This window comes from Macaca thibetana, chromosome 8 (genome assembly GCF_024542745.1).
Source record: "Macaca thibetana thibetana isolate TM-01 chromosome 8, ASM2454274v1, whole genome shotgun sequence".
Classification (NCBI taxonomy): domain Eukaryota; kingdom Metazoa; phylum Chordata; class Mammalia; order Primates; family Cercopithecidae; genus Macaca; species Macaca thibetana.
In genome coordinates, this window is record NC_065585.1 from 601,306 (window position 1) to 629,277 (window position 27,972).

The 27,972-nt window shown below is 56.7% G+C and overlaps 1 protein-coding gene and 1 long non-coding RNA gene across 5 annotated transcripts; one reads left to right on the forward strand and one right to left on the reverse strand.

Annotated features, from left to right (window-relative positions):
* Positions 1-313: 313 nt before the first annotated feature.
* Positions 314-27,900, reverse strand: PPP1R16A (protein phosphatase 1 regulatory subunit 16A). Of its 4 annotated transcripts, XM_050800922.1 has the most exons (12): positions 27,756-27,900; positions 13,006-13,170; positions 5,548-6,541; positions 3,634-3,704; positions 3,413-3,558; positions 2,232-2,335; positions 2,040-2,164; positions 1,819-1,944; positions 1,670-1,745; positions 1,460-1,589; positions 1,141-1,306; positions 314-916 (listed from the first exon to the last, which is right to left on the reverse strand). In XM_050800922.1, exons 3-12 carry the CDS (start codon positions 5,804-5,806, stop codon positions 533-535), a joined length of 1,587 nt encoding a protein of 528 aa, XP_050656879.1. In that variant the 5' UTR covers positions 5,807-6,541; positions 13,006-13,170; positions 27,756-27,900; the 3' UTR covers positions 314-532. The 4 variants fall into 4 exon arrangements, with proteins under 4 accessions (XP_050656879.1, XP_050656880.1, XP_050656882.1 ...); XM_050800923.1 differs by lacking the exon at positions 13,006-13,170 and having other exon boundaries at positions 27,756-27,884; XM_050800925.1 differs by lacking the exons at positions 13,006-13,170; positions 27,756-27,900 and adding an exon at positions 27,343-27,385.
* On the forward strand, positions 5,721-9,666 carry LOC126961010 (uncharacterized). The gene is made up of 3 exons (XR_007728163.1): positions 5,721-5,794; positions 6,283-6,354; positions 9,115-9,666. It is a non-coding gene; the product is annotated as an uncharacterized LOC126961010 (long non-coding RNA).
* Positions 27,901-27,972: the final 72 nt, after the last annotated feature.

Genomic DNA, 27,972 nt, shown 5'->3' on the forward strand with positions numbered 1-27,972 from the left:
CCTCCCCAGCACAGACACCCTAGACGCTGGCCCCCGTTGGAGGCTCCTTCAAAGCACCTGGCTCCTCTCAGGAAAGCAAAGGGTTACAGAGGCGGCTCCAGGAGGCTGAGCACGGGAGGGAGTGGGTGAGGCCCAGGCTTCCAGCCCAGTGGCCGTGGGCCTCACTCCCACATGGCCAGGGCTGCCACATGCCCCTGCGTGCACCTACAGGCTTTCGTGCTCACAGGCATGGGTAGCACCCCGACCAAACGGCACAACCCACTCCCCACCGTGGGGCAGCAAGCCAGCTGAGACACACAACACACAAGCAGACTCCATGGCAAACAGCCTTTATCGAGAGTTGCAAGATAAAAATAGTCTTTGCAGTCCGATGTCTCTCCAGGCATGTCTTCTGCCCTGAGAGGGGCCAGTGTCCTGCACAGTCAAAGCCGGGGTTTCTGTGCTGCCCACCCGCAGCACCAGGGCACGCACCGTGGGGAGGCAGCCTTGGGCTGTGCCCAGGGACAGGAGCCCTGCCCGCCGAGGAGCCGCCTCACATGAGCAGGCAGCACGGCCTCCTCTCCACAGGAGCCTCCACCGCCGGGGCTGTGAGCTTGAGCAGCGGTGGGTCCCCGCCTGCCCTGAAGCCACAGTCAGGCTGGGGGGTCTCCGTGTGACCAGGCAGGCCAGGCCCCGCCGTCTCGGGGCTCTCGGGCCCCTCAGGCGGGGGTCGCTGCAGCTTGGCGGCAGCTCGCTGGCGCTTCAGGTCAGCCAGGGTGTGGTGGGCCTTATCATGCACCAGCGTGTGGGGGGCGGTGCTGTCCAGGGAGCTCAGCTGGTATGAGACACTCCGGTCCAGTCGCTTGGAGTACAGATGCCGCGCTGGGGAGCCCCCTACTCGGCCATTGTGCGGCCTGACCACTTCGGGGTTGTCCTCCTGCAGGCAGTGAAGGTCTCAGAGGCCATCAGGAGGCTCCTCCCCACTCCCCAGCCTTGGGTTCAGGCTGTATGGTCACGAAGGGACGGACAGGAGAGATGGGGCAGCAGCTGGCCTCTACAGGGCACCATTCTTAACAGGCAGGAGGGGGTCCAAGCAGAGAGAGAACCAGGGCAAAGCCAGGCCCACCCCTGCGCTGGGCGGAGCAGGGACGAGACGCTCACCTCCGGGGGCGGTGGCCTGAGCTCTGCGTCAGTCCGGCAGTCATCACTGTCCTCGGGCGGCTCCGGGCTGGGGGGCGGCGGCTGTTGCCACACGATAGCCTCCTGGGCGTGCTGCTTGCGGTACAGGTCGGTGCGCTGGGTCAGGCTCGCCCGCCTCACCACCTTCCTGGGGAGGAGAGAGAAGAGGGAGAGTGAGGGGAAGGGGAGTGCCGGGAGGACCCCGCCCGCCCCCTCGTACTCTGCCCCCAGTTGGCACTCCGCCGGGGCTGACAACCGCGGGGCCAAGCCGGGGGCGGAGCCTGCTGGGGGCGGCGCTCACCCGCGGCTGCCGGCGCTGGAGGTGCGGCGGCGCAGCAGGGAGCGCTGGCGGCCCTGGGCGCGCAGGAGGGCATCGTGCTTGTGCTTCAGCTCCAGCAGCTTGGCCCGCACCTCCTCGTCCCCACACACATCTGAGAAGTGGGTGCAGGCGTCAGGGGCACCCTCCTCGCCTGTCCTCTCCCCCAGGTGGAGGTGGGCCCCGCAATCTCACCAAGGGGCGTCTCGTCCATCAGGGACTTTGCGTTCAGATCGGCCCCATGCGCCACGAGCAGCTCCACCAGGGGCACCTGTGGGCGGCAGGCAGGAGCTGCAGACGGCTGCGCTGGAAGCCCCCTCCCACCTGCTGCTGCCCGCACTCACCTGGCCCCAGTAGGCTGCGGCGTGCAGCGGCTCCCAGCCGTCTTGGTCCTTAGCGCTCAGGCTGGCTCGGTGTTCCAGCAGCAGGGCAGCCGCCTCGCTGAACCCGTTGGCGGCTGCGATGTGCAGCTGCAGGCAAGCGCCCGGCCTGAATTCGGCCCCATCCCCCACCTCCAAGGAGCAAGGCCCCCAGCCCCGCATGCCCCTCACCCCCTAGCCCTCACCAGCGTGGCCCCGTGGTCCAGCGGGGCATGGAGGTCTGCCCCGGCCTGCAGCCGGCTCCGGATGTCGTCCAGCATGCGCAGTTCTGGCACGGCCCGGGCGGCCTCGATGCTGTCCTGGGTGATGCCTGCGAGGCGGCAGGCTCAGAGGGAGCGCCACCGGCAGCCCTCCCACAGCCGCACCGCCGCACCTACCACGGTCGGCCATGGCAGTCTCCAGGCAGTCCAACGTCTGCTCATCGTCACACAAGTCATAGGGCATGTTCCCGTCGGTGTTGACTGCCAGGAGATTGGCGCCACTGCAGGGAAGAGGGACGCGGTGCTGGACACAGGGCCCTTCCCCACTTGCCAAGCTTCTCACTTGGAGAGGTCCCCCCCAGGGCCCCTCAGCCCAGGGCTGCCCCTCAGGAGGCACCCTGTCCACCTGCTGCTGGGAGAGGCGGCCTCGGGGCCCATTGGCTGCCCCTCAGTCCTAGATCCTGTGGTTCAGCCAGACAGGCCTCCTGCAGTCTCTACCCATCCGGGCTCCAGGTTCCTGGCACCTCCAGGGGCAGTGGTGCCCCCATAAACGTGCACTAGATGGGTCTGCCTGCTGGGGGAGCAGGGACCCTGGGGACCCCAGGGAGCACAGGGCGGTGGGGTCGCAGGACCAGGCAGCCACGCTGAGGGGCCGCAGAGCTGTGGGGAGCATAGCCCCGGGGAAGGAGGTCAGCAAAGGGGAGCCCAGGACACAGAAGGGGGTGTGCCTGTGTGCAGAGGAGGAACAGGCCTACCTGTGGACACCCCACATCCCCGCCCACCCTGCAGCGCCTGAGTGTGATGGGACCGCCATCCACACCCCATCTGGCCTCACGGGGGCACTCGAGACGGACTGCAGCCCTGACCTCTCTCCCACTACAGATGCCTGGAGCGAAGGGGAAAGAAGGGAGGAGGCTCGTGGACGCTGGTGAGGCCACCACCCTCCCTCCTCAGAGCTCTTCCTGCTCTATGTCCCTCTATGTTAAAGGTAAAAGCCCTACCTGTGCTCAGGTACTCTCTCCTCCCAAGCCACCTGGCCTCCTCACTCCCCTTCTCTCCTTACCAGTTCTGTCCTCACTGACCAAGACATTTCTCTGTGTACACCCTGGGGGAGCCCGAGACCGCCCTCTCGGCAGGAGGATGCATGCTGGGGAGGCAGAGACCAAGCTGCCCTGGGCACATGCCCATCCCCCTGGGGCCCCAGGCTCTGCTCTCCATGCCAGGACACAGGCAGGGTCAGCAAAGGTGAAGGTGGGAACACAAGAGGTCGAGAGCCGGGTCTACCGCCCAAGAGGGGCCTCCTGAGCGGCCATCTGAGAGGAAGCCCCTCCCTGCCACGGACGCCCAGCAGGCCCTACCTGGCGATGAGCAGCTCCACCAGGTGCAGGTGGCCACAGGTGGCCGCAGCATGCAGAGGCGTCCAGCACTCACTGTCGCAGGCATTGATGTTGGCCCCAGCCTCCAGGAGTTGCTGCACCATCTCTCGGAAATCATCAATGCAGCACTGCAAACCGTGCCACGTGAGCGGCCAGAGCACGGGGGCCAGCCCCCACCCCACCCACGCCCAGCGAGGGCTGACCTGATGCAGGGCTGTCAGGCCATCCTCGTTAGCCAAGTCAGGGCTGACCCCACTCCCAAGGAACTGGCGGACTGAAAAAAGGTGGCGAGGTGAGGACAGGGTCCTGTCCCTGGTCGGGTCCTGTCAACTGTGCTTCGGCCCAGGACTCAGGGAAGGACAAAGAAGACAGTGGTGCCAATGGCAAGAGGCACACCAGAGCCGGGGGGTGGGGGCAGGAGCACCAGGCATCTGTCTGGCCCAGGCCAGTCACACTCCCAGAAGCCCTCTGCCTCCACCCACCTGCAGGCCCTTCATGGTGGTGCTCCAGCCTTCTGACCCCCAGAACAGGCCGTGCTTCTGTGTGAGAGCAGCACTCCAACAATCCCGCACCTCCCTTCAGCCAGGAAGGGCTCCCTGCCCCGAGGCTACCGCAGCTAGGCTGTGCCATAAAGCTGCAGCTCCTTCGGCTCTCCCCTGACAACTGGCCAGCCCTGTGTTCATGATCTCCCCTGGGTCCTCTGGGACCTGACCTGAGGCTCCCCACCAGCAGAGTACATCCCTGCTCTCGCTCCCCTCCCCTTCAAAGATCCCAACTCAGGCCCAGCTCTCGCCCAGGTCACCAGGGTCCTCCCTGATGGCGCCTGGGGTGCAGCAGAAGGGCTCCTGCCTTCCCACAGCTCCCTGTGGACCATGGCACCCTCTGCCTCTTCCCTCTGCCTCCAGGCCTCCTGGGAGGGCTCCTGTCCACATGGGAAGATGTAGGCCAGACACTGCCAGCTCCTCCTTACTCTGCCGTGGAGGGAGGGAGGGAGGGGTCAAGGGCCACTACAGTGCCTCTTCTCCCCAGACCCCAGAGCACCACAAGTGGAACCCACACAGCTGTGGCAGCAAGCGTGGGGCACAGGTGAGGAGAACAGAGTCAAAAGCAGAGCCTGCGGCAGGCATCGAGAGAGGGACCCCCAGCATGGGCTCTGTGCCTACCCGGGGCCTGGCTCTCTAACCCGCAGAGGTGGAGACCAGGGCTCTCCTGAGCAGCCTAGAAAGAGGCAGCAAAGAGGCCGGGCGCGGTGGCTCAAGCCTGTAATCCCAGCACTTTGGGAGGCCGAGACGGGCGGATCACAAGGTCAGGAGATCGAGACCATCCTGGCTAACATGGTGAAACCCCGTCTCTACTAAAAATACAAAAAAAACTAGCCGGGCGAGGTGGCGGGCGCCTGTAGTCCCAGCTACTCGGGAGGCTGAGGCAGGAGAATGGCGTAAACCCAGGAGGCGGAGCTTGCACTGAGCTGCGATCCGGCCACTGCACTCCAGCCTGGGCGACAGAGCGAGACTCCGTCTCAAAAAAAAAAAAAAAAAAAGAAAGAGGCAGCAATGACTGCCGGCCACCCTGCCCACACGCCCCGCACCAGGTGTATGGCCACCCCCCCGCCCCCACGCCCCGCACCAGGTGTCCAGCCACCCCGCCCCCATGGGCCCCGCACCAGGTGTCCGGCCACCCCACCCCCACGGGCCCCGCACCAGGTGTCCGGCCCCCCCGCCCCCCCCGGCCCCGCACCAGGTGTCCGGCCACGCCGCCCCCGCGAGCCCCGCACCAGGTGTCCGGCCACCCCGCCCCCACGGGCCCCGCACCAGGTGTCCGAAGGCTCCTGGGGGTACACCCATGGCCTCCGCTCACCTCACAGCAGGACCCCTCTGCATGCAGCCCCCACCTGAAGGAAGGCTGTCCCGCACGGGCTCACCTCACGGCTGCCCACTGCTTGGGGTTTGCCTGATGGGGGGATGCTGGGCTACCCAGCCTGAAGAGACCAGGCAAGATCTGGGGGCTGGAGCCCAGGAGCTGTGGACAGGCCCAGCCCCAGGCTTGGCACGAGATGGCCCCCAGGTGGCAGGGAGTGGCCGCTTGCTGGGAGCTGCTCTGGGCTCAGCCATACTCACCTTCTTCCAGGTCATTTCGGGCAGCGGCCTCCAGAAGGACAACACTGGGAGGGAAGACGACCTGCTTCGGGGGCCCTCGGCCGGCTGCCTCCTTCCGGGGACGCTCCCCAGGACCTTTCTTGCCCTGGGCCTCCTTCTCAGCCTGGGCCCACATCTTCACCTGCTGGGCACGCCGCTTCTGGGCATGCTTCAGCCGCTCCTGCGTACTCATCCTGCCCACCATGGGCATCTCTGCCAGCAGCTCCAGGTGCTCGGCCATGGTGGTGGCTGCTTGCCCACAGGGCTGCTCGGGGCACCAGAGTGGGGAGCTTGGGGGCCAGGCTGGGCCTGAGGGGTGGGGCAGCTGGCTGGACTGGCACCCTCGGGGGCATCCCCTTCCCAAAGCTCCGTGCCCTTGGCTGGGTCAGGAGGCCCCACACGATATCCAGGCCCAGGCAGCCCTGGGGGGCACGGGCCAGGGCAGGGAGGGCAGTGTGGAAGGGCACCCCGAACCTGCTCCCCAGGCCAGCCTCTAGCTGTCGACCAGCAGTGCCTCGCCTCCCTCTCGGGGTCAGGGTGCACAACCTATGGGAGGCAGCCCCGAGACCTGGCCGGCCTCAGTCCAGGGTCTGAAACTAATTACCCAGATAACAAGGTTCCAGCTTCCTGGCACCTTGCTGAGGGGGAAGGGAGGGCAGGGCCAATCAGCAATGAGAGCCCCCGTGAGCCCCTGAGAGCCCTCTTTTCACTTTCTAGGCTCAGGAGCCTGGGTGGGGCCTGAGAGCAGCCATGGCCCAGCCCCCCAACCCCTCCCAGCTGTGTGCCGAGGTAAGTGCGTCAGTACTAATGAGGAGGTGCAGCCGCTGAGGCTGGGGCAGGGCAGGTGGTCAGAGTCCTGGCGTCCTGGCCCCAGGGCCCAGGGGTGAGGCTCTCTAGGCAGCCAGGGCACCAAGGGCACAGGCGGGCCAGCCACAGTGTCTTCAGGAGCACCTCCCCTTCCGGCAGCTGCTCACACCTGAGAAGTGGGGAACAAGGAAGCACATTGAGGCCGGCTTGAGGCAGGGTGGCCCCAGGGAGCCCCTGCCCTGGGCCTCAGGTGAGACCAGGCTTCCAGCCATCTCGGGTCCTGCCCTGTGTGAGGCCCACCCTCTGGTCCACAGAGAGCACTGCAGAGCAACAATCCTGGGGGTATGGGGAGCTACTCTGCCCCCATTCTGCCCCAGGTTCAGAGAGGGGAAGGGGAAAGGCATGTCAGGCTCCTCCCACCCACCCTTTCCAGAAATGGCTGCCCACCCCAGCGAGGCATTCCCCGCTAGGCTGCTCCTCCAGGGCCAGGCGCTGCCCTCAGGCTGGGTAGGGTGAGGTCTCCTGGAACAGTCATGAGGGCTTTGCAGGCTACTGCCTTCTAAGGGCAGGCCCCGCCTCCTGCGCCTCCGCCTGTCCTGACTGACACCACAGCTTCTCACTGCCCAGTCTCTAGACCTCTTCCTTGCTGGGTTCCCACAATGCCTCTGCCATCCTGGGCTGCAATAAAAGCCCCCACCTGGTGCCTGGCTTGAGGCCTATGGGGACAGACAGGCAGGCAGCTTCGGCTGGAGCACAACCCTGGCGATGTACCCGCTATGGCCCTAGTCCTGCCCGACACACCAAGTGTGGTCGCTTGGCTGGCCACAGGCTGCACCTCAGAAGGCACTCTGTGCTTGGCCGGGCGCGGTGGCTCACGCCTATAATCCCAGTACTTTGGGAGGCTGAGATGGGTGGATCACGAGGTCAGGAGTTCGAGACCATCCTGGCTAACACGGTGAAACCCCATCTCTACTAAAAATACAAAAAATTAGCCGGGCATAGTGGCGGCGCCTGTAGTCCCAGCTACTCGGGAGGCTGAGGCAGGAGAATGGCGGGAACCCGGGAGGCGGAGCTTGCAGTAAGCTGAGACCCGGCCACTGCACTCCAGCCTGGGCGACAGAGCCAGACTCCGTCTCAATACATACATACATACATACATACATACGTACATACATACATACATACATACGTACGTACGTACATACATCATACATACATACGTACATACGTACGTACATACATACGTACATACATACATACGTACGTACATACATACATACGTACATACATACATACGTACATACATATGTACACACATACGTACATACATACATACGTACACACGTACGTACGTACATACATACATACATACGTACATACATACATACATACACACGGCACTCCGTGCTCTGCAGAAGATGCCTGCCAGGAGTCCCATTCTCTACCCAGCCAGGCCTCATGGCCATCTACACACTGACCCAACTCTTCACTGCTGGACTTATACCCAGAAGAAGTCATAGAATTGCCCCCTTCTTTCAGGAAGGGAACTGTCCTGGGCCAGGTCAAATTAAGCCAGTCAGGTCCTTCCTGTTCAGGGGCCCCCAATTTATCTGGGAGCACCACTTTACAGGTTCAGCCTACTCTAGACATAGTTCCCCTCTGCAGGCGTAGCCTCAGAGGCTTCCTGAGGACATGGCCAATAAGGCCAGCAGCCCCGGCCTGGCTTTCTGTCTGCCAGGTAAAGAGCTTTTCCAGGCAGTAGCTCTCCCTCTGAGCAGCCTGCTCCCAAGCCTCGCCAGCTCTGCAGACCGCAGAGGCCAGGGCAAGCACACGCTGGCCAGACGCCCCGCCCAGGCTCCCAAGTCCTCCCCTTGCCCTCTAGAGACACAGCATGGGTACCAGAGAGGCAGGAGAGCCACTCCTGCAGGCATGCTGCCAGCTCCCCATCTGCGAGGACAGAGGAGGCTCACCACACCTGGTATGGCAGAGCCCGCCCTCCCTGCCAGCCAGTCATAGCCCACACCCTCTTCCTGACAGGGCTGGCGAGATGAGATCCTCACCTCTCTGTCATTGGCATCTCTGGACCTGCCAGAGAACCCACCTGGGCAGTAGCCACTTACCCCCACCCCAACCCAAAGAGATCACAAGCCAAGAGCAAGGGAAGGAGAGCAAGGCAGGCTGCCCTCGCCCAGCCCCAGTCTCTCTCCAGCCACGGGAAGGAGAGATTAAGAAGATTTAGCTGTCAGAGAACAGTGGCTCATGCCCACACTTTGGGAGCCAAGGTAGTAAGGTCACTTGAACCCAGGAGTTCAAGGCCAGCCTGGGCAACAGAGTAAGACCCCATCTCTACAAAATAATTTTAAAATTAGCTGGTGGCACACGCCTGTGGTCCCAGCTCCTCCGGAGGCTGAGGTGGGAGGATCCCTTGAGCCTGGGAGGGAGAGGCTGCAGTGAGCTGAGATCACACCACCGCACTCCAGCCTGGACTCCAGAGGGAGATCCTGTCTCAAAAAAAAAAGATTTAACAGACTACCGTCCCCAGCATTTTATAAAGAAAAGATGGGCGGGGCACGGTGGTGGCTCAAGCCTTAATCCCAGCACTTTGGGAGGCTTAAGCAGGCAGGTCTCTTGAGCCCAGGAGTTCGAGACCAGCCTGGGCAACACAGTGAGACCCCGTCTCAATTTATATTACTAAAAAATAATTAATGTAAGAGAAAAAAATTAAAACAAATTTTTAAAAAGGAAGAAAAGATGTTCGGATGCCCGTGTCCTGCAGAAGAGAAAGCCTGAGCACAGCAGCCGCACTCCCGATGGAACGCCTGTCTCGTTCCTCATTCCGAGCTCATCCGTGAAAATTCGTCAGAGAACAGCATCTGGACAGTGCAAACCGCCCCCCAACACCCCCGGCTGCAGAGGGAGGCCCACGGGTGGGGAGGCTCTACCTCCCCCACCCCACCAAGCACGGCTCACAGGGCACTCGGCCCCCACCCTGGCAGGCCCACCTTCCTAGCTGGAAGCTGCCCGATGTCTGCATGGGACCCTGGGCAGGTTCCTGTCCTGCTCGAGGGCCCAGCTGCCTCCTCTAAGAGAAAATGAGGTGCCCAAAGTGAGCCCAGAGCCCCCCAAGAGTGGGTGCCAGGGGGCGTCCCAGTGCCCACTTCCCCCCAGGCTGAGCCCTAAGTGTCCCCCTCTGGCCTCCCTGCCCAGGAACCAGCCTCAGAAGGAAGGGGCTGGCTGAAGGCCCACGGCAGCGGGCTGAGGGCTCCAGGAGGAAAGGCGGCCTCCCACCCACCTGAATCTTGGCTGCCCTAGCCGAACTTCACCAAGCTTTGTCTACTCCTCCCAGCCACAGATGGATCAGGAACAGCCCACCAGAGCCGAGAAGACTTGCCCCTCAGCTGAGCCATGAAGGCCTGGTGGCCGGCTCGTAGTTCTCCCAAACGGACACACCCAGGCTGAGGGGCTGGGCAGGGCGGCTCCCTCTCCTCCACAAACCTTCCCCCAAACCTCCCTGGAATGTCAAACAGATTCCCGGGTCGGTTCATTCCAGTTCTAAACAGATAACCTGGTCGGTTCATTCCAGTTCTCAGTCAAAGCCCAGGCCAGCTGCACTTGAGTACGGGCCCAGGCGGGAGGAGCCCGTGGAGGATACGGGGCACTGTTCCGACCCTCACCCACTGTCCCCTCACAGCCTGCATACCTCTGGGCCATGTGGCTTCAGGAAGGGAGGCCCAGCAGAGCACGGAGGCCCAGCCCAAGCTCCCAGGAGCCCCCGTGAGAACAGCTCCAGGCCCAGGAGCCTCAGCGCCCTCTCTACTGCCATCACCCCGTCTTCCACACGGGGAGACCAAGGCCACGCCTAAATCCAGAGCTGCCCCGGTCACCACGTCACCACAGCGCCCACCTCCCAGTGTCCATGGTGCAAGGAGGGCCCAGAGCCCGAGGGGCGGCGTCACTCTATTCACCAGAGATAGGGACAAGGGATAGGTGGAGGCCGCATGCCATTGGGAGAAAGAAAAGAGAGGAAAGGGGTAGGGGAAAGAGTCTGAGAAACGCTGAGGACGGTGCAGAAAGAGGATGGGAACTCGCTTCCACAGGCGGGGCGGAGGGCCGGGCACCTGCTGCAGGCACCCACGTTCACAGGGATGTGTGAACAGTGCACCTCAGTAAGGTGCACCTCCAAACTTAAAATGTGCACCTAGGCACAGTGGCTCACGCCTGTAATCCTAGCACTTTGGGAGGCCGAGGCTGGTGGATCACCAGGTCAGGAGATCGAGACCATCCTGGCTAACACGGTAAAACCCCGTCTCTACTAAAAATACAAAAAATTAGCTGGGTGTGGTGGCGGCGCCTGTGGTCCCAGCTACTCAGGAGGCTGAGGCAGGAGAATCGCTTGAACCCAGGAGGCGGAGCTTGCAGTGAGCCAGAACTGCATCACTGTACTCTAGCCTGGGTGACAGAGAGAGACTCCGTCTCAAAAATTAAACAAAGTACGCCTTTTGACAGCCTGATTTCTAGGACCTCACCCTACTAAAACCCCCAGAGCAGGTCAGCTAGAGGGACTGACGGTGCTGGGGAGCCTGCCTGCCTTCTGGCCGCACATCACAGGGTGAAAGCCCACGTACCACGGTGCAGTAGGCGGCACCTGGATGGTCCCACAGGAGCCCCACCAGGGACGGGCCGGCCCAGTGCCCCCACACTGCCTGCCCTACGGCTGGTTCTGGGGGCTTTTATAGCCCAGTTATGCTTAGGCTTGGTGGAGTTGGTTCCTGTAACTTACAACTAAAAAACTTGGTTGTTTTGTTGTTGATTTTTTATGTTTTTTAAGAGACAGGGTCTCACTCTTGCCCAGGCTGGGGTGCAGTGGTACAATCACGGCTCACTGCAGCCTTGACCTCCCAAGGTCAAGCAGTCCTCCCACCTTGGCCTCCCAAGTAGCTGGGACCACAGGTGGGATCACCACACCCAGAAAATTTTTCTTTCTTTTTTTTTTTTTGAGATGGAGTCTCACTCTTGCCCAGGCTGGAGTGCGGTGGCGCGACCTCTGCTCACTGCAAGCTCCGCCTCCGGGTTCCCGCCATTCTCCTGCCTCAGCCTCCCGAGTAGCTGGGACTACAGGCGCCGCCACCTCGCCCGGCTCATTTTTTGTATTTTTAGTAGAGACGGGGTTTCACCGTGTTAGCCAGGATGGTCTCGATCTCCTGACCTGGTGATCCGCCCGCCTCGGCCTCCCACAGTGCTGGGATTACAGGCGTGAGCCGCCGCGCCCGTCCCGCGCCTGGCCCACAGTGCTGGGATTACAGGCGTGAGCCCCCGCGCCTGGCCCACAGTGCTGGGATTACAGGTGTGAGCCACCGCGCCCGGCCTACACCCGGCTAATTTTTAAATTTGTTTTGTAGAGACAGTGTTTTCCTGTGTTACCCAGGCTTGTGTCTGGACTCCTGGACTTAAGCAATCCTTATGCCTCAGCCTCCCAAAGTGCTGGGATTATAGGTATGAGCCACCACATCCGACCAGATCTGATTTTATTTGTAGCAGTATCTACGAGATACAGAGCAAAAAATGGGAAACTACCTAGATGCCTATCATTCTGGGAAAAATAACTGTGTAGCCGTTCTGTAGAATAACGTCTATACATACACATCTGTTAACAAGAGGAGCTGGGTCTCAATGTCCTTGGGAGAATGGCTATGGTATCTTGCCAGTGGGTACAGAGGCTGCCAGAGCCTGGCTAAAAGTGTTACATACACACAGACTGGTTTGTTTGATTCTGTTTTGTTTGTTTCTGAGGCAGGGTCTTGCTCTGTCCCCAGGCTGGAGTGCAGTGCTGCAATCACAGCTCACTGCAGCCTCAACGTCCTGGGCTCCAGCGATCCTCCCATCTCAGCCTCCCCAGTAGCTGGGACTACAGGTGCACGCCACCACACCCGGCTTATTTGTTGTTGTCTTTTTTGTGTGTGGAGTTGGGGTCTCCCTGTGTTGCCCAGACTGGTCTCAAACTCCTGGGCTGATGCGATCCTCCTGCCTCAGCCTCCCAGAGTGTTGTGATCACAGACATGCGTCACCATGCCTGGCCAGACTTCTTTGTATGGGCAGCCAGGCTGTCTGGGAGTCAGTGGCTGCAGTGCTGGACTCTCAGAAGGACTGCTGACCTTCTGAAGGTGCAGGCTCTGGAGACATGCCTCACCCCAGCTGTAACCAACCCCAGTGCTGGGTGTCCTGCCAGAGAGATGTTCACCGTTCATCGGGAAGGCTGGATGGGAGGCTTCTCCAGCCAGACTGCTGGTCTCTCCCCAACGCTTGGCTGGGCAGACAGCAGCTCACCGTTTTTTTTTTTTTTTTTGAGACAGGGTCTTGCTCTGTCACCCAGGCTGGAGTGCAGTGGTGCGATCTCGGCTCACAGCAACCTCCACCTCCCAGGTTCAAGCGATTTTCCTGCCTAAGTCTCCCAATTAGCTGAGATTACAGGCGCCTGCCACCACACGGGCTAATTTTTGTATTTTTAGATACGGCGTTTTGTCATGTTGGCCAGGCTGGTCTGGAACTCCTGACCTCAGGTGATCTGCCCGCCTTGGCCTCCCAAAGTGCTGGGATTACAGGCGCGAGCCATCACACCCAGCCCCAGCAGCTTACCTTTGAGGACTCCTGATGGCACCTTCCCGACCCCTGCCACCAACCCACAGCAGCGTCTACACGTGGGTTCTGTGTCCCGGCCAGTCTCTTCCACTAGACGACAGGCTTGCTGAGAGCAGAGTCTGCAGGCCCCTCTTCTACGACTCCTCACCCGTGTGCCAGCGCCTGGAAGAGGGGCCTTCATCAGCCGTTGTGAAGGACCGAGGGAGCCAGGCAGAAGCTGGCAAGGCAGGCACAGCTCAGTGCGGCCAAGGAGTGGACAAGCTCAGGCCAAGGCTCCCTATGGCCCGTGGCCCGCATGGTCCACTCTGAAAAGAAGCCAAATGTCCAGAGACCTCCCAAAACGTGACAAGGACAGCACCAGCCATAAAGCAGGTTGGTGGCTGCTGGAGAGCTTCCATTTGGACTTGTCTGCCTGTGCCCTGGGGAGGGATAGCGGGGGCAGGCCCTGCCTTTAAGCAGCCTACATCTGGGGACTGGAGTCGAGCTGCAGGATGCGCACCAGCATGTCACACCACGTCTACTGCGGTCACCACAGAAGGCATGGGGTGTCCAGGGCAGACGAAGAGGCTCTGGAGGGGCCTCTGCAGCTGCATGAAGCTCTGGGAGGGAGGCCCCAGCAGTAAGTTTCCTACACACAGGGCACGCCCGGGGCCTGCAGACTGCTCCAAGGAAGCAGCAGTTTAGGGGAAGTGGTGGCTGGATGAGTGAGTGGTGATGGGGGCAGGAGGGAGGGTCTGAGTGTCCTCCAGGGCCCAATGTGCAGCTCACCCCCTCCCAGTCCAACCCTCAGAAGTTCATCCCAAAGCATCTGCATCGGCATGAAATACTGCAACCTCTGGCTCCTGGGTTCAAATGATTCTCCTGCCTCAGCCTCCTGAGTAGCTGCGATTATAGGTGTGTGGCACAACACCCAGCTAATATTTGCATTTTTAGTAGAGAGAGAGGTTTCTCCATGTTGGCAAGGTTGGTCTTGAACTCCTGACCTCAAGTGATCTGCCTGCCTCAGCCTCCCGAAGTGCTGGAATTACAGGGGTGAGCTGCCGCGCCCGGCCAGGAGGGGGCTTCTGATCCAGGCTTTCTCCAGCCTCCATCCTGAAACCCTGCCCTGGGGCTCTGTCCCCAGCGACACCGTGTCTTCCCTACTGAGGGCCCTCCTTCCCCAACCCCTGTGCTCCTGGCTGAGGCCTGGAGTCCCCTCCCCTCCTCTCCCTGAGCGTTTCATGCTCCTGGCTGAGGCCTGGAGTCCCCTCCCCTCCTCTCCCTGAGCATTCCAGCTGGAACACACATCATCAGGCACCAAGCACCCAGCACCCAGCACCGGCCCTCACTGTGGCTTCACCCCCACCCATCACTGCCCGAATTCCTGGTGGTCTAATGTTCTCGTGGAGAAACTTCCGCAGACTGCCTGTCCCCTCCGAGCCTTGACCTCTTCTCTACACCAGTGTCCTCATCTGACCAACTGTGCTCCATCACCACCAGTAACTGCAGCCCACGCCTGTCACCTCCATTCAATACCCCACTCTCTGCCCATCGCCTCCTCTCTGCCCAGCTCACTCCTGCAAGCCCTGACTCCAACACTCCAGTGTCTCCCTCACTGCCATGCCCTCACCTTGCCCCACGCCCTCCTGCTCCCACAGCCCCAGTGACTGAACATAGCAGAGCCACTCCCTCAAGGGCTCTGACGCTTGCAGAAATCTGCTTCCCTTGCCCTTTCTCTCCTGCCCTCCCAGACAACGCATATTCCCTGGAAAGACAGAGGCTGACAGGGGAGGATGTCCACTCCGACTTCGAACTGAAAAACAGAACAGCACCCAAAAGCCTCAATGCCTCAGAATAAGCCTAACAAAAAATGTACACAGAAAACCACAACCATATCTTTATGGGAAGATACGGGAGGAGACATCACGTTATATGTCACAAGACCCAGAACCGAAAAGATGTCATTTCTTCCCAAATTCATACAAAATTTGACGTAGTCCCAATCAAAACCCCAACAGTGTGAAACTCACAAGCTAATTCTCCACTTATATGAAACACAAAAGGCCAAGAACAGTAGGGATAAGCCTGAAAGAGAACAAATTTGAAGTACTTACACTGTTAGATGTCAAGACTTATTGTATAGTTTGGTAAGTAAGACCTAAGTTATTGGTTTAGGCATAGAGACATAAACCAATGGAAGACAGTCGAGTCCAGAAAATTGCCAGATAAGGCAGGTCACACCTGCAGTCCCAGCACTTGGGGAGGCCGAGGCAGAAGGATCACTTGAGCCCAGGGGTTCAAGGCCAGCCTAGGCAAAATAGGGAGACCCCCATCTTTACAAAAAATTAAAAATTAGCCAGGCACGGTGGTGCGCCCCTGCAGTTTCAGCTACTCAGGAGGCTGAGGTGGGAAGATTACTTGAGCCTGGGAGGCGGAGGTTGCAATGAGCTGAAATCAACACTGCACTCCAGCCTGGGTAACAGAGCAAGACTCTGTCTCAAAAAAAAGACCAAAAACAAAACAGAAATAACCCTACACATGTGTAGACATGCAATTTACGACACTGCTGGGAATGAAAAAGTCTTCAGTAAATGGTGCTGGGGCCAGGCACAGTGACTCATGCCTGTAATCCCAGCACTTTGGGAGGCTGAGGGGGAAGGATTGCTTGAGATCAGGAATTCGAGACCATCATGCTGAAACTCCGTCTCTACTAGAAATACAAAAAATTAGCCAGTTGTGGTGCCACACACCTGTAGCCCCAGCTACTCTGAAGGCTGAGGTGGGAGAATCGCTTGAACCTGGGAGGTGGCAGTTGCAGTGAGCCAAGATCACGCCACTGCACTCCAGACTGGGTAACAGAAAATAATCCAAAAACAAAAAACAAGAATCTTGACCCCCACCCTGGGTGAAATGCAAACCGAATGTAAAGGTGAAATAATAGCAATTCTACAGAGTGGTGACACCAAAGCAAAAGCACAGTCTATAAAATGAAAAACTGAAAAACTGGACCTTGACAAGATTAAAAACTTGCCTTGTTATAAAAATCTTGCGAAGAGGGTGAAAAGACAGCTACTGAGTGAGTAAATATCCACAGACCACACACAGAACGAAGGACTTCTGTCACGAACACACGAGTCTAAAAAAATCAGCAGTCAAAATGAAACCATCCAATTAGAAAAGGAGCAGAGGACGTGAAGACACACTTCACTGAAGAGGATCCACAGATGGCAAATGCGTCCATGACAAGATGCTCAACATCACCCGCCATTCAGAAAATGCAAATTAGAGCCACAGCGAGATACCGCTGCCCACAAATCCAAATGGCAAGGATGTGAGGAAAAAGGAGTCTCACAGGGAGCTGATGAAAACCTGTGGCATAAAACAGCCCCCACTCTGGAGAGCAGTGTGCAAGTTTCTTAAACCAAAACAGCTCAACATGCAACTCCCACGCCAACCAGCAGCTGCGCTCATGGGCCTTTATCCCAGAGAAATGAAAATTTAAGTCGGGCGCAGTGGCCCACGCCTGTAATCCCAGCACTTTCGGAGGCTGGGGCAGGTGGGATCACAGGAGGTCAGGAGTTCAAGACCAGCCTGGCCAACATGCCAAAACCCCATCTGTACTAAAAATACAAAAATTAGCCGGGTGTGGTGGCACGAGGTCACACCACTGCACTCCAACCTGGTGACAGAGTGAGGCTCTGTCTCATTAAAAAAAAAAAAAAAAAGTCATTCAAAAAACTACATAAAAGTTCATGGTAACTTTATTCACAATAGCAAAAAACTGGAGGAAAAAACCAAATGTCTCGTAACAGGTGAATGGTTACAAGAATTTAACCCACATGGTTAAAAACATGGTGGTCCGTCCATACCATGGAAGGTTCCTCCAGTCAAAGAAACACACTCGCAGCGCACACAACTGGATGGACCTCAGGACATCATGCCGACCTCCACACCCACACCCTACAGCACTCCACTGATGCAACATTCTTGTAATGGCAAAACCATACAGATGGAGGACATACCAGTGGCTCCCAGGGGTTAAGGCTGGGAAAAGAAGGTGGCTGTGGCTGTAAGCGGGCAGCTCAAGAGGTCCCTGTGGTGGCTGTGCTGCGTCTTGGCCATGGCTCACACAAACCCTACAGTGACAGAGGCGCAGAACTAAACCACACACACACAGGTGGACACATGGAAAGCTGTGAAATCTGAACAAAGTCAATGCAGCACAATGATTCAACATCCCCTTGAGCTACTGTACTCCACTGACAGGTGCACTGTTACCACGGAGGTATTTGCCAAGTCTACAAGGGATCTCTGAGCCATTTCTTTTATTTTTTATGTATTTTTCTGTATCTATTGTTTTTTTCTCCGAGACGGAGTCTCACTCTGTCTCCCGGGATGGAGTGCAGTGGCGCGATCTCAGCTCACTGCAAGCTCCGCCTCCCAGGTTCACGCCATTCTCCTGCCTCAGCCTCCCAAGTAGCTGCGACTACAGGTGCCCCCCACCACACCTGGCTAATTTTGTATTTTTCGTAGAGACAGGGTTTCACCACGTTGGCCAGGCTGGTCTCAAACTCCTGACCTCAGGTGATCCACCTGCCTCAGCCTCCCAAAGTGCTGGGATTACAGGTGTGAGCCAGTGTGCCTGGCCTTTTATTTTTTGTAGACAGGGTCTTGCTCTGTTGCCCAGGCTGGAGTACAATGGTGCAATCACGACTCACTGCAGCCTCAAACTCCTGGGCTCAAGTGATCCTCCCACCTCAGCCTCCCAAGCAGCTGGGACTATAGGCACACACCACCATGCCCAGCTAATTTTTTAGTGTATTTTAGAGACGGCGTTTCACCATGTTGCCCAGGCTGGTCTCGAACTCCTGGGCTTAGGTGATCCTCCTGTCTGGGTCTCCCAAAGTGCTGGGATTACAGGCGTGAGCCACCATGCCTGGCCTGAATCATTTCTTACGGTTGTATGTGAATCTTCAATTATCTCAACATAAAAAAATTAAAAATAAAAATAATGAACAAGCAAGCCATAGAATGGGGAATAATATGTGCAACACACAACCAACGATGGATACAAAAAGGGCCACCAGGCTGGGCATGGTGGCTCATGCTTGTCATCCCAGCACTTTGGGAGGCCGAGGTGGGTGGATCACGAGGTCAAGCGATCAAGACCATCCTGGCCAACATGGTGAAACCCTATCCCTACTAAAAATACAAAAATTAGCTGGGTGTGGTGGTGCATGCCTGTAATCCCAGCTACTCAGGAGGCTGAGGCAAAAGAATCGCTTGAACCAGGGAGTCGGAGGTTGCAGTGATCAGAGATCGTGCCACTGCACTCCAGCCCGGGCAACAGTACAAGACAGTGAGACTCCATCTCAAAAAAAAAAAAAACAGCCACCAAAAAGCAAAAAGGAAATCATAATTAACAGGAAAATGGGCCAAAGACTTAAACACCCACCCAATAAGATGACAATCAATGCATACAAGAAGGTGCACGAGCCATCAGAGTGCACACCAGGGCCCCAGCACACAGCCCAGCTCACACCCACCAGAGCAGACAGAAGGAAAAAGACCCAGGGTGGAGTGCAGTGCACGAGGACGGCTCACTGCAGCCTTGAACTCCTGAGCTCAAGCAATTCTCCAGCCTCATCCTCCTGAGTGGCTGGACTAAAGGTACACACCACTGTGCCCAGCTCTTACACCCACATCATACACAATCCTCTATGTGTACGTGTGCATAGAGGGTGGGGCAGGAGGCAAGAACGTGTTCCTTTGCTAACCTGAAACATGGGTAGTGGTGTCTCCCTACAGTTTCGATTTGCATTTCTCTGAGCATTAATGAGGTGAGGCATCTTTCCAAAGATAATTTATATTATCTTCTAAAAGCATGATAGTTTGTGTCATATTTAAGTCTGTAAGCCACCTGGAGCTGATGTTTGTGTATGGCGTGAGGTAGAGGTCTGTGGTAGTTTAAAAACATACCCACAAACTCTTTGATACTACCTTCAGAAGGTGCAGCCTAATTCCCCTTTCCTTCAAGGTGTGGGCTACACTTAGTAATTCACTCATAACGAATCAAGTGTGGCAGAAACGAAGACGTGGGATGCCCAAGATTAGGATATGAAGGTACTGCAGATTCCTTCCCACTATCTCTTATCACTCACCCTGCAGGAAGCCAGCCGCCATGTTGTGAGGACACTCAAGCAGCCCTATGGGGAGATCCATGTGGTGAGGAACAGCCAGCAGCCATGTGAGTGAACAGCCTTGAAAGTAGATCCTCCAGCCCTAGTCAAGCCTTCAGATGGCACAGCCCAGGCCGAGAGCATGAACGGCTACAACCTAACAAGCCAGAGTCACCCTCTGAGCTGCTCTCACTTTCCTGACCTATCATGACTGTGAGATAACAGATGCTGTTGTTGATGATGGATGACGATGACGATGATGATGACTAGAGAGAGAGACGGAGGGTCTCACCCTGTCACCCAGGCTGGAGTATAGTGGCGCATTCACTGCTCACTGCAGCCTCAACCTCCCAAGCTCCAGCGATTCTCCTGCCTCAGCCTCCCGAGTGGCTGGACTACAAGCATGCACCACCACGCCCAGCTAATTATTATCTTTTGTTTTTCAGAAATGGGGTCTCCCTATGTTGCCCAGGCTGGTCTCAAAGTCCTGGGCTCAAATGATCTTCCTGCCTCAGCCTCCCAAAGTGTTGGGATTACAGGTGTGAGTGTTTTGAATCACTACATTTGGGAATAATGTGTTACACAGCAATGCTTAACTAATACAGGTTCTGATTTCATATTTTTTCCAAACTGATATCCAATTGGCTCAGTACCTTTTTTTTTTTTTTCCTGAGACAGAATCCTGCTTTGTCACCCAGGCTGAAGTGCAGGGGCACAATCTCAGCTCACTGGAACCTCCACCTCCCAGGGTCATGCAATTTTCATGCCTCAGCCTCCTGAGTAGCTGGGACTCCAGGCATGAGCCCCCTGTACCTGGCCTTCAGTGCCACTCATTTCAAAGCTGCTTCTCTCCAGAGTGTTTGCAGGACCACCTTGGTAATGAATTAGGTTCCCATACATACATGGGCCCGTTTGAGACTCTACTCTTTTTGTCCTTTTTGTTTGACATGGAGTCTTTCTCTGTCACCCAGGCTGGGGTGCAGTGGCGCGATCTCAGCTCACTGCAACCTCCGCCTCCCAGGTTCCCGGGATTCCCCTGCCTCAGCCACCCGAGTAGGTGAGATTACAGGTGCACATCACCACACCTGGCTAATTTTTTGTATTTTTAGAAGAGACACAGTTTCACCATGTTGGCCAGGCTGTTCTTGAACTCCTGACCTCAAGTGATCCACCCGCCTTGGCCTCCCAAAGTGCTAGAATTACAGGCATGAAGCACTGCGCTTTGCCTTTTTTTTTTTTTTTTTTTGATTCTATTATTTTTTACTGGTTCCTTTGTCAATCTTTGAGCCTGTCCCACATGTCCTCCTCACTATGGCTTCCTAAGGAGCCTCCTCTCTGTTCCCACCTCTCAGGGGGCTGACTCCTACTCACACTCTGGTCTCAGCCTCCTTTCTGGCCCCTGGCATGAAGTTCTTCGTTCCGCCTCGGCCTCCCAAAGTGCTGGGATTACAGGCATAAGCCACCGCACCTGTCTTATTTCTCAGTGATCTCAATGCTCCTCAGACTCCCCCTGCATAACACTTAGCAGCAGAACCATACGAACTTGAAACTATTCCATTATTTTTGATCTACAAACACAAAACATTATTTACCTCAGTAACAGTTGCCTGGCTAAAGCTGTGAGGGTGGGAGGACCCCGTGATCTGGACGTTTGCACACATCATGCTTCCAGCCCGGGACTGAAGATACGTGTGGACCACATCAGGGACTGGCCTGCTAACTATGAGCTCTCACGCAATGTCTGTCAGGGGCTGGAGAATCGGGGAGGCCTCCCCCCAGAAATCAGGGGAAGCTGCATCTCCCTCTTCAATTTCCTTTCCCCTGGCCACCTGGCTCCAAAATAAATCTAATAAACTAACTCACAGCAAGGTGTCAAAGCCCCAGATGCCTAAATGAAAGAAGCTGGCAGTCTGAGGCATCTGCATTTGAAAAGAGATTCAATGAGAACTTAAGATAAAAGCCAGCCCTAGACCAAAAGAAAGGGAAGAGAGGGCAGGGAGGGCTTCCAGCAGCCCCTGCAAATCACACCTTTCTAGAAGCCAGGACCACAAGCACCCTTCCCTATGAACTGCCTCATTTAGCTTCATAGCTCTAATGGGCCAAAACCCCCACGGAGTAGATGTGGCAACTAAGGTCTGTCAAGTACAATGGTGAGGAGACAAAAATAACAAAAGTGAGCTTTGGAGGGGTCAGCGCTGTAACATAGGATTTGCTCTGACTGGGGGTTCACTCCCTCACAGAGACACAGACCTTTGTTCTAGGTGGGGCTGCGGGAAGGGGACCTGCAGACAGGTGTGCCAGTGGCACAGGGCCTGGGAGTATGGAAGGAGGCAGCACTGGGATCGCGAGGGCCCCCAGCCTTAGGACAAGAGAGGTGTGGGGTCTAGACAACCAACCTAGGGCGCAGGTGCCACAGTGAGCCACTGAGATGCCTGTAAACCTGGGACAGGAGCTATGAGGGTATTCCCAAGAAAGAGAGCTCACAGTCAGCCAGCACATTCCTAAGAGCTGGAAGGAAGGATGGTGGGAGCTGTCAGAGCAGAGAGATGAGCAGGGGAAGGTGGTCAAGGAAAAAGAAAACAGGGAAGGGCTGGGCATGGTGGCTCACGCCTGTAATCCCAACATTTGGGAGGCCAAAGCAGGAGGATTGATTGAACCCAGGAGTTTGAGGTTGCAGTGAGCTCTGATCGCACCACTGCTCTCCAGCCTGGGCAACAGAGCAAGACTCTGTCTCTAAAAAAAAAAAAGACAGGCGCAGTGGCTCAGCACTTTGGGAGGCCGAGACGGGCGGATCACAAGGTCAGGAGATCGAGACCATCCTGGCTAAAACGGTGAAACCCTGTCTCTACTAAAAATACGAAAAATTAGGCCGGGCGCAGTGGCTCAAGTCTGTAATCCCAGCGCTGTGGGAGGCCGAGATGGGCGGATCACGAGGTCAGGAGATCGAGACCATCCTGGCTAACATGGTGAAACCCCGTCTCTACTAAAAAAATACAAAAAACTAAGCGGGCTCCTGTAGTCCCAGCTACTCCGGAGGCTGAGGCAGCGTAAACCCGGGAGACGGAGCTTGCAGTGAGCTGAGATCCGGCCCTGCACTCCACCCCGGGCGACAGAGCGAGACTCCTAAAGAGTTCGAGACCAGCCTGACCAATAGGATAAAACCCCGTTTCTACCAAAAATATAAAAGTTAGCCGGTCATGGTGGCGTGCACTTGTAATCTCAGCTACTCGGGAAGCTGAGGCACGAGAATCACTTGAATCCAGGAGGCAGAGGGTGCAGTGAGCCAAGATGCTGCCACTGCACTCCAGCCTGGGCAACAGTGCAAGACTTTGTTCCAAAAATAAATGAAAACATAAAAAAAAATAAAGAAAACAGAAGGACACAACACATAGGATAACAAAGTTCAAAAAATTCATGTGATAAAGGAGACTGATGATTCATGAAACAAGAGGAAAGCCTTTGAACTTGAAGCCAGTCAAGAACATCATTTGCAGGGGGCAGGAATTGGTACACTGGACCCACAGATGAGGAAATCTAATTTATACACACTGCCTGGCTCTGTAGATAGAAATACTGACATGTGAACTATGGTTACAGAACAGAACGTAATTCTGTCAGCCACACAATGTAAAAATGAAGGCATATCCTACTTCTGGGTACATACGCAAAAGAAATGAAAATTGGGCCGGGCGCAGTGGCTCACACCTGTAATTCCAGCACTTTGGGAGTTGAGGAGGGTGGATCACCTGAGGTCTGGAGTTCAAGACCAGCCTGGCCAAAATGGCAAAACCAGCCTGACCAAAATGGCAAAACCCCGTCTCTACTAAAAATACAAAAAAATAGGCCGGGCATGGTGGCTCACACCTGTAATCCCAGCACTTTGAGGGGGGGGGGCGCCGAGGCGGGCGAATCACGAGGTCAGGAGCTCAAGACCATCCTGGCCAGCATGGTGAAACCCATCTCTACTAAAATTACAAAAATTAGCTAGGTGTGGTGGCGAGCGCCTGTAGTCCCAGCTACTCAGGAAGCTGAGGCAGGAGAATCACTTGAACCCAGGAAGCAGAGGTTGCAGTGAGCCAAGATCACTGCACTCTAGCCTGGTGATAGAGTGAGACTCTGTCTCAAAAACAAACCAACAAACAAAAAATACAAAAAATTAGCCGGGTGTGCTGGCATGTGCCTGTAGTCCCAGTTACCCCGGAGGCTGAGGCAGGGAGAACTGCTTGAACCCAGGTGGTGGAGCTTGCAGTGATCCAAGATTGTGCCACTGCACTCCAGCCGGGGTGACAGAGCAAGACTCCGTCTCAAAAATAAATAAATAAAAATAAAATAAAAAATAAGAAAACTATAAACTGGCCAGGAGCAGTGGCTCATGCCTATAATCCCAGCACTTTGGGAGGCCGAGGCAGGCGGATCACTTCAGGTCAGGAGTTTGAGACCAGCCTGGCCAACATGGCGACACCCTGTCACTACTAAAAATACAAAAAGTGATGGGTGTGGTGCACGCCTATAGTCCCAGCTACTTGGGAGGCTGAGGCAGGAGAATCTCTTGAACCCTGGAGGCCGAGGCTACAATGGCTGAGATGCAGTCACTGTACTTGGCGAGACTCCATCTCAAAAAAAAAAAAAAAAGAAGAAGAAGAAGAAAAGGCCGGGCCACAGTGGCTCACACCGGTAATCCCAGCACTTTGGGAGGCCGAGGCAGGCGGATCATGAGGTCAGGAGTTTGAGACCAGCCTGGCCAGCACAGTGAAACCCTGTCTCTACTAAAAATACAAAAAATTAGCAGGGCATGGTGGTGGGCGCCTGTAATCATACCTACTCAGAAGGCTGAAGCAGGAGAATTGCTTGAACCCAGCAGGTGGAGGTTACAGTGAGCCGAGATCGCACCACTGCACTCCAGCCTGGGCGACAGAGCAAGACTCTGTCTCAAAGAAACAAAAAAAAAAGAAAGAAAAAGGGGATCTAGTGCGGATACACATAACCACTTGAATCTCCAAAACAGTGTCATCTAGCAAAATTAATCAAACACAAAAGTATTCATTCCATGTGATTCCACTGATGTGAAATTATTTCATTTTTTGAGATGGAGTTTCGCTCTTTTTGCCCAGGCTGGAATGCAATGGTGCGATCTCGGCTCACCACAACCTCTGCCTCCTACGTTCAAGGGATTCTCCTACCTCAGCCTCCCGAGTAGCTGGAATTACAGGCATGCGCCACCATGCCTGGCTAATTTTTTGTATTTTTAGTAGAGACGGGTTTTCTCCATGGTGGTCAGGCTGGTCTCCAACTCCCAACCTCAGGTGATCAGCCCACCTCAGCCTCCCAAAGTGCTGGGATTATAGGCGTGAGCCCCCACGCTGGGCCAATGTGAAATTCTTAAAAAAGGACACCAAACCTACAGTAATCGAAAGCAAATCACTGATGCCTGGGCTGGGTGTGAGGAAGGGCCCACCACAGAGGAGCACGAGAACTTCTGGGGACAACGGAAATGTTTTACATTTGGATTATGACAGTGTTTACAAAACCCATCAAACAGGCCAGGCGCAGTGGCTCACGCCTGTAATCCCAGTCCTTTGGGAGGCCCAGGCGGGCGGATCACGAGGTCAGGAGATCGAGACCATCCTGGCTAACACGGTGAAACCCCGTCTCTACCAAAACTACAAAAAAAAATTAGCCGGGTGTGGTGGTGGGCGCCTGTAGTCCCAGCTACTTGGGAGGCTGAGGCAGGAGAATGGTGTGAACCCGGGAGGCGGAGCTTGCAGTGAGCTGAGATTGCGCCACTGCACTCCAGCCTGGGCGACAGAGTGAGACTCTGTCAAAAAAAAAAAAAAACATCAAACCAAACCCATCACACAAAACCCATTAAAATAGGTGCATCTTACTGTAAGTCACACCTCAATAAAGTTTGATGTAAAAAAATCAATGCATGGGCTGGGCGTGGTGGCTCACGCCTGTAATCCCCACACTTTGGGAGGCCGAGGCAGGAGGATAATGAGGTCAGGAGTTCAAGACCATTCTGGCCAACGTGGTGAAACTCCATCTCTACTAAAAGTACAAAAATTAGCTGGCCATGGTGGCATGCACCTGAGGTCCCAGCTACTTGGGAGGCTGAGGCAGGAGAATCGCTTGAATCTGGGAGACGGAGGTTGCAGTGAGCTGAGATCACACCACTGCACTGCAGCCCGGCGACAGAGCAAGACTGTCTCAAAAAAAAAAGATACAAAAATTAGCTGGCATGGTGGCATGTGCCTGCAATCCCAGCTACTGGGGAGGTTGAGGCAGGAGAATCATTTGAACCCGGGAGGCAGAGGTTGCAGTGAGCGGAGATCATGCCACCGTACTCCAGTCTGGACGACAGAGTAAGACTCCATCTTAAACAAACAAAAAACCAGAAAGCCACATGGTCAGCAAAGCCTAAAATGTTTACTACCTAGCCCTTCATGGTAAAAGCTGGCCAACTCCTGGTCTAGCACATTTATTTGGTGTTACCAGCTTCATCATCACCCCCACCTTCATCAGCTGCTCCTTCTGTCTGGAAAGTTCTTCCACCAGATCTTAGGACAGCATGCTCCTTCTTGGGACTCGGATCACATCTTAAGTGCGACCTCCTCAGAGATCTTCTGTGGTTACCTTGTCATTCTCTTATCTCATCACCCTGTTTTAATCCTTGACATGCCACTTACTGTTTGTTTCCCTGCTGCATCCTCAGGACTTGGCCGGTTCCTGACTCATAGGAAGCACTCAGTAAGTGCGGTGGGCTGACCAGGTGAACAGCTACTGAGCCTGCGGCACAGGGCTCCCAGCAAAGGATGTGACATGCGAGGCTCCGAGCTCCTGGCTGAGCAAGTCTGATGAAAAGGCCTCACTTAGGTGTGCGTGCACCAGTGCCGGGAGAGCCTCGGCATGAAAGAAGGGCCTGGAACTGCCACCTAGTTCTCATTTGGCCAGTGGGTAGATGTGGCACAAGTGCTAGGGTAGGACACGCTCGAGGCAGAGCAGGGTGGAGCTGGTGGTGCTGGTACGGTCTGTGGGGTCACCTGAGACTGAGGTTCCTAAGCCGCAGGCAGCGGAGAGCTGTATCAATCAGCTGTTCATTCAGACCAGAGGTTCAAGAATCCCTACACAGACCCCAAAGTGGAGTCATACAGGAGGAGCCCCCTTGCTAGGCGCCACCCCAGGCAATCCTCCAGGCAAAGCAGAGTCCAGGTGCATCCCAAGCAGGTGAGGGATGAGGCCAGGACAGGCCAATCAAGAGACAGGAGGGATGGCTCCAGCCAACAGGGAGGAAATCCAGCTCGAGCACCGGGAGGGGGAAGGACGCCCTAAAGCCTCCCCCATCCCAACCCAAGCCTGGAGGACTTGGGGCAGGGACAGGCAGCTGGCCCTGCAGAGCTCTGAGCGTCCACCACAGTGACAAGCATGGAGCCAGTATGTGTGTAAGTCCACGAGGCAGCCCCCAGCCCCTCAGGCAACCCAGCTGCACGCCGCCGGAACTCCTCTCGGCGAGTCGTGGCTCTGGGTCCCTGAATCAGGCAGCGCAGCCAGAGGCCTCTTCAGGAGGCCCCAGGGTACTGCAGCCAAGACTCTTCTCCCAGAGAAATCCCAACACTTCCAGGAAGCAACAGGGGCGCCAAGACGCCCAGGAGGGCTCACTGCTGTATTAGACACGCTTTGAAGAAGGCAGCGGTACCCCGGTCTCCACCTCCACCCCCAAGTAGGAATCCAGGAAGAAAAGGAAGGCACAGAGGTTTGGGGAGGGCTAACTTTGCTCTGGCTCTCATAACCCTAGAATGACTCCGTACACCCCTCCCGTCTCTGCACCCATGGAAATGAATCCCACCGTGCCCGGGGCCTCTGCTCTGGTACAGACAGGCGCCCACACCAGTCCCGGACACTCCCTCCCGGGCGGGGTGCTTGCTTAGTAATTGTTGCCCTGACCCCAATTCCTGAGGGGTGGTCCAGGCGCCCCGCGCTACAAGTGAGGTCATGTGAATCCCTGAAAGTTGAAGGAACTTGCCCCAGAGAGAGACTCCGCTTTCTCCTTCAGCCTAGCTCCAAAGCCCACACAAAGCTTGGGTAAGTCCCTTCTCTGCGGCCTTAATTTCCTCATCTGAAAATGAGGATAATTCCGGAGCTGTCTACCTGACCGACGGGCTGCGGAGAATCCACACACCTTCGCCTTGGAACAAAATGCGAAGCGCCCACCGGCAGCCTTCGGCTCCCTGCCTTTCCTGACCCTTGGCACCTGCTGCCCTGGGCCTCAGCCAGCAACGCCCAAGGCGGCCCGGCGGGACCTGTGCCCTGGGCGCCCGCGTGCCGGCAGCCGCGTCTCCCGAGGGCCCCTCCCCGGCCTCCTCCCTCGCCAGCCTTCTCCCTCGCCAGCCTCCTCTCCCCCCTCGGTCTCTTCCTCCTCCCGCCCCCCCCCCGGCCTCCTCCCTCCCCTCAGCCTCATCTTTCTACGGCCCGGCCTCCTCTCCCGGTGTCGACCCAGTGCCCCTCCTTCCCGGGCCCGCCACGGCTGTCCCTGGCCGGGGCCCCTCTCCTTCGCTCCGCTCCTGCTGCAGCACCCGGGAGTCCGCGCCTCACCTCGTGTCCCGCGCCGGCCGCCGCGTAAGTGGGTCCGCTGGCTTCCGCGGGTCGGTGGGCCCCGCGCTCCCCGAGGCGCTGCGGGGGCGGGCCCCGCGCCCGGCTCTCGCCATGGCAACGCTACACTTCCGGCCCGCGCTACCCACAGCCGGAAGCCGCGGTGCCCCGTGGGAGCCGGGGGCGGAGCCTGGGGCGGGACGGTCGGGGGCGGAGCCTG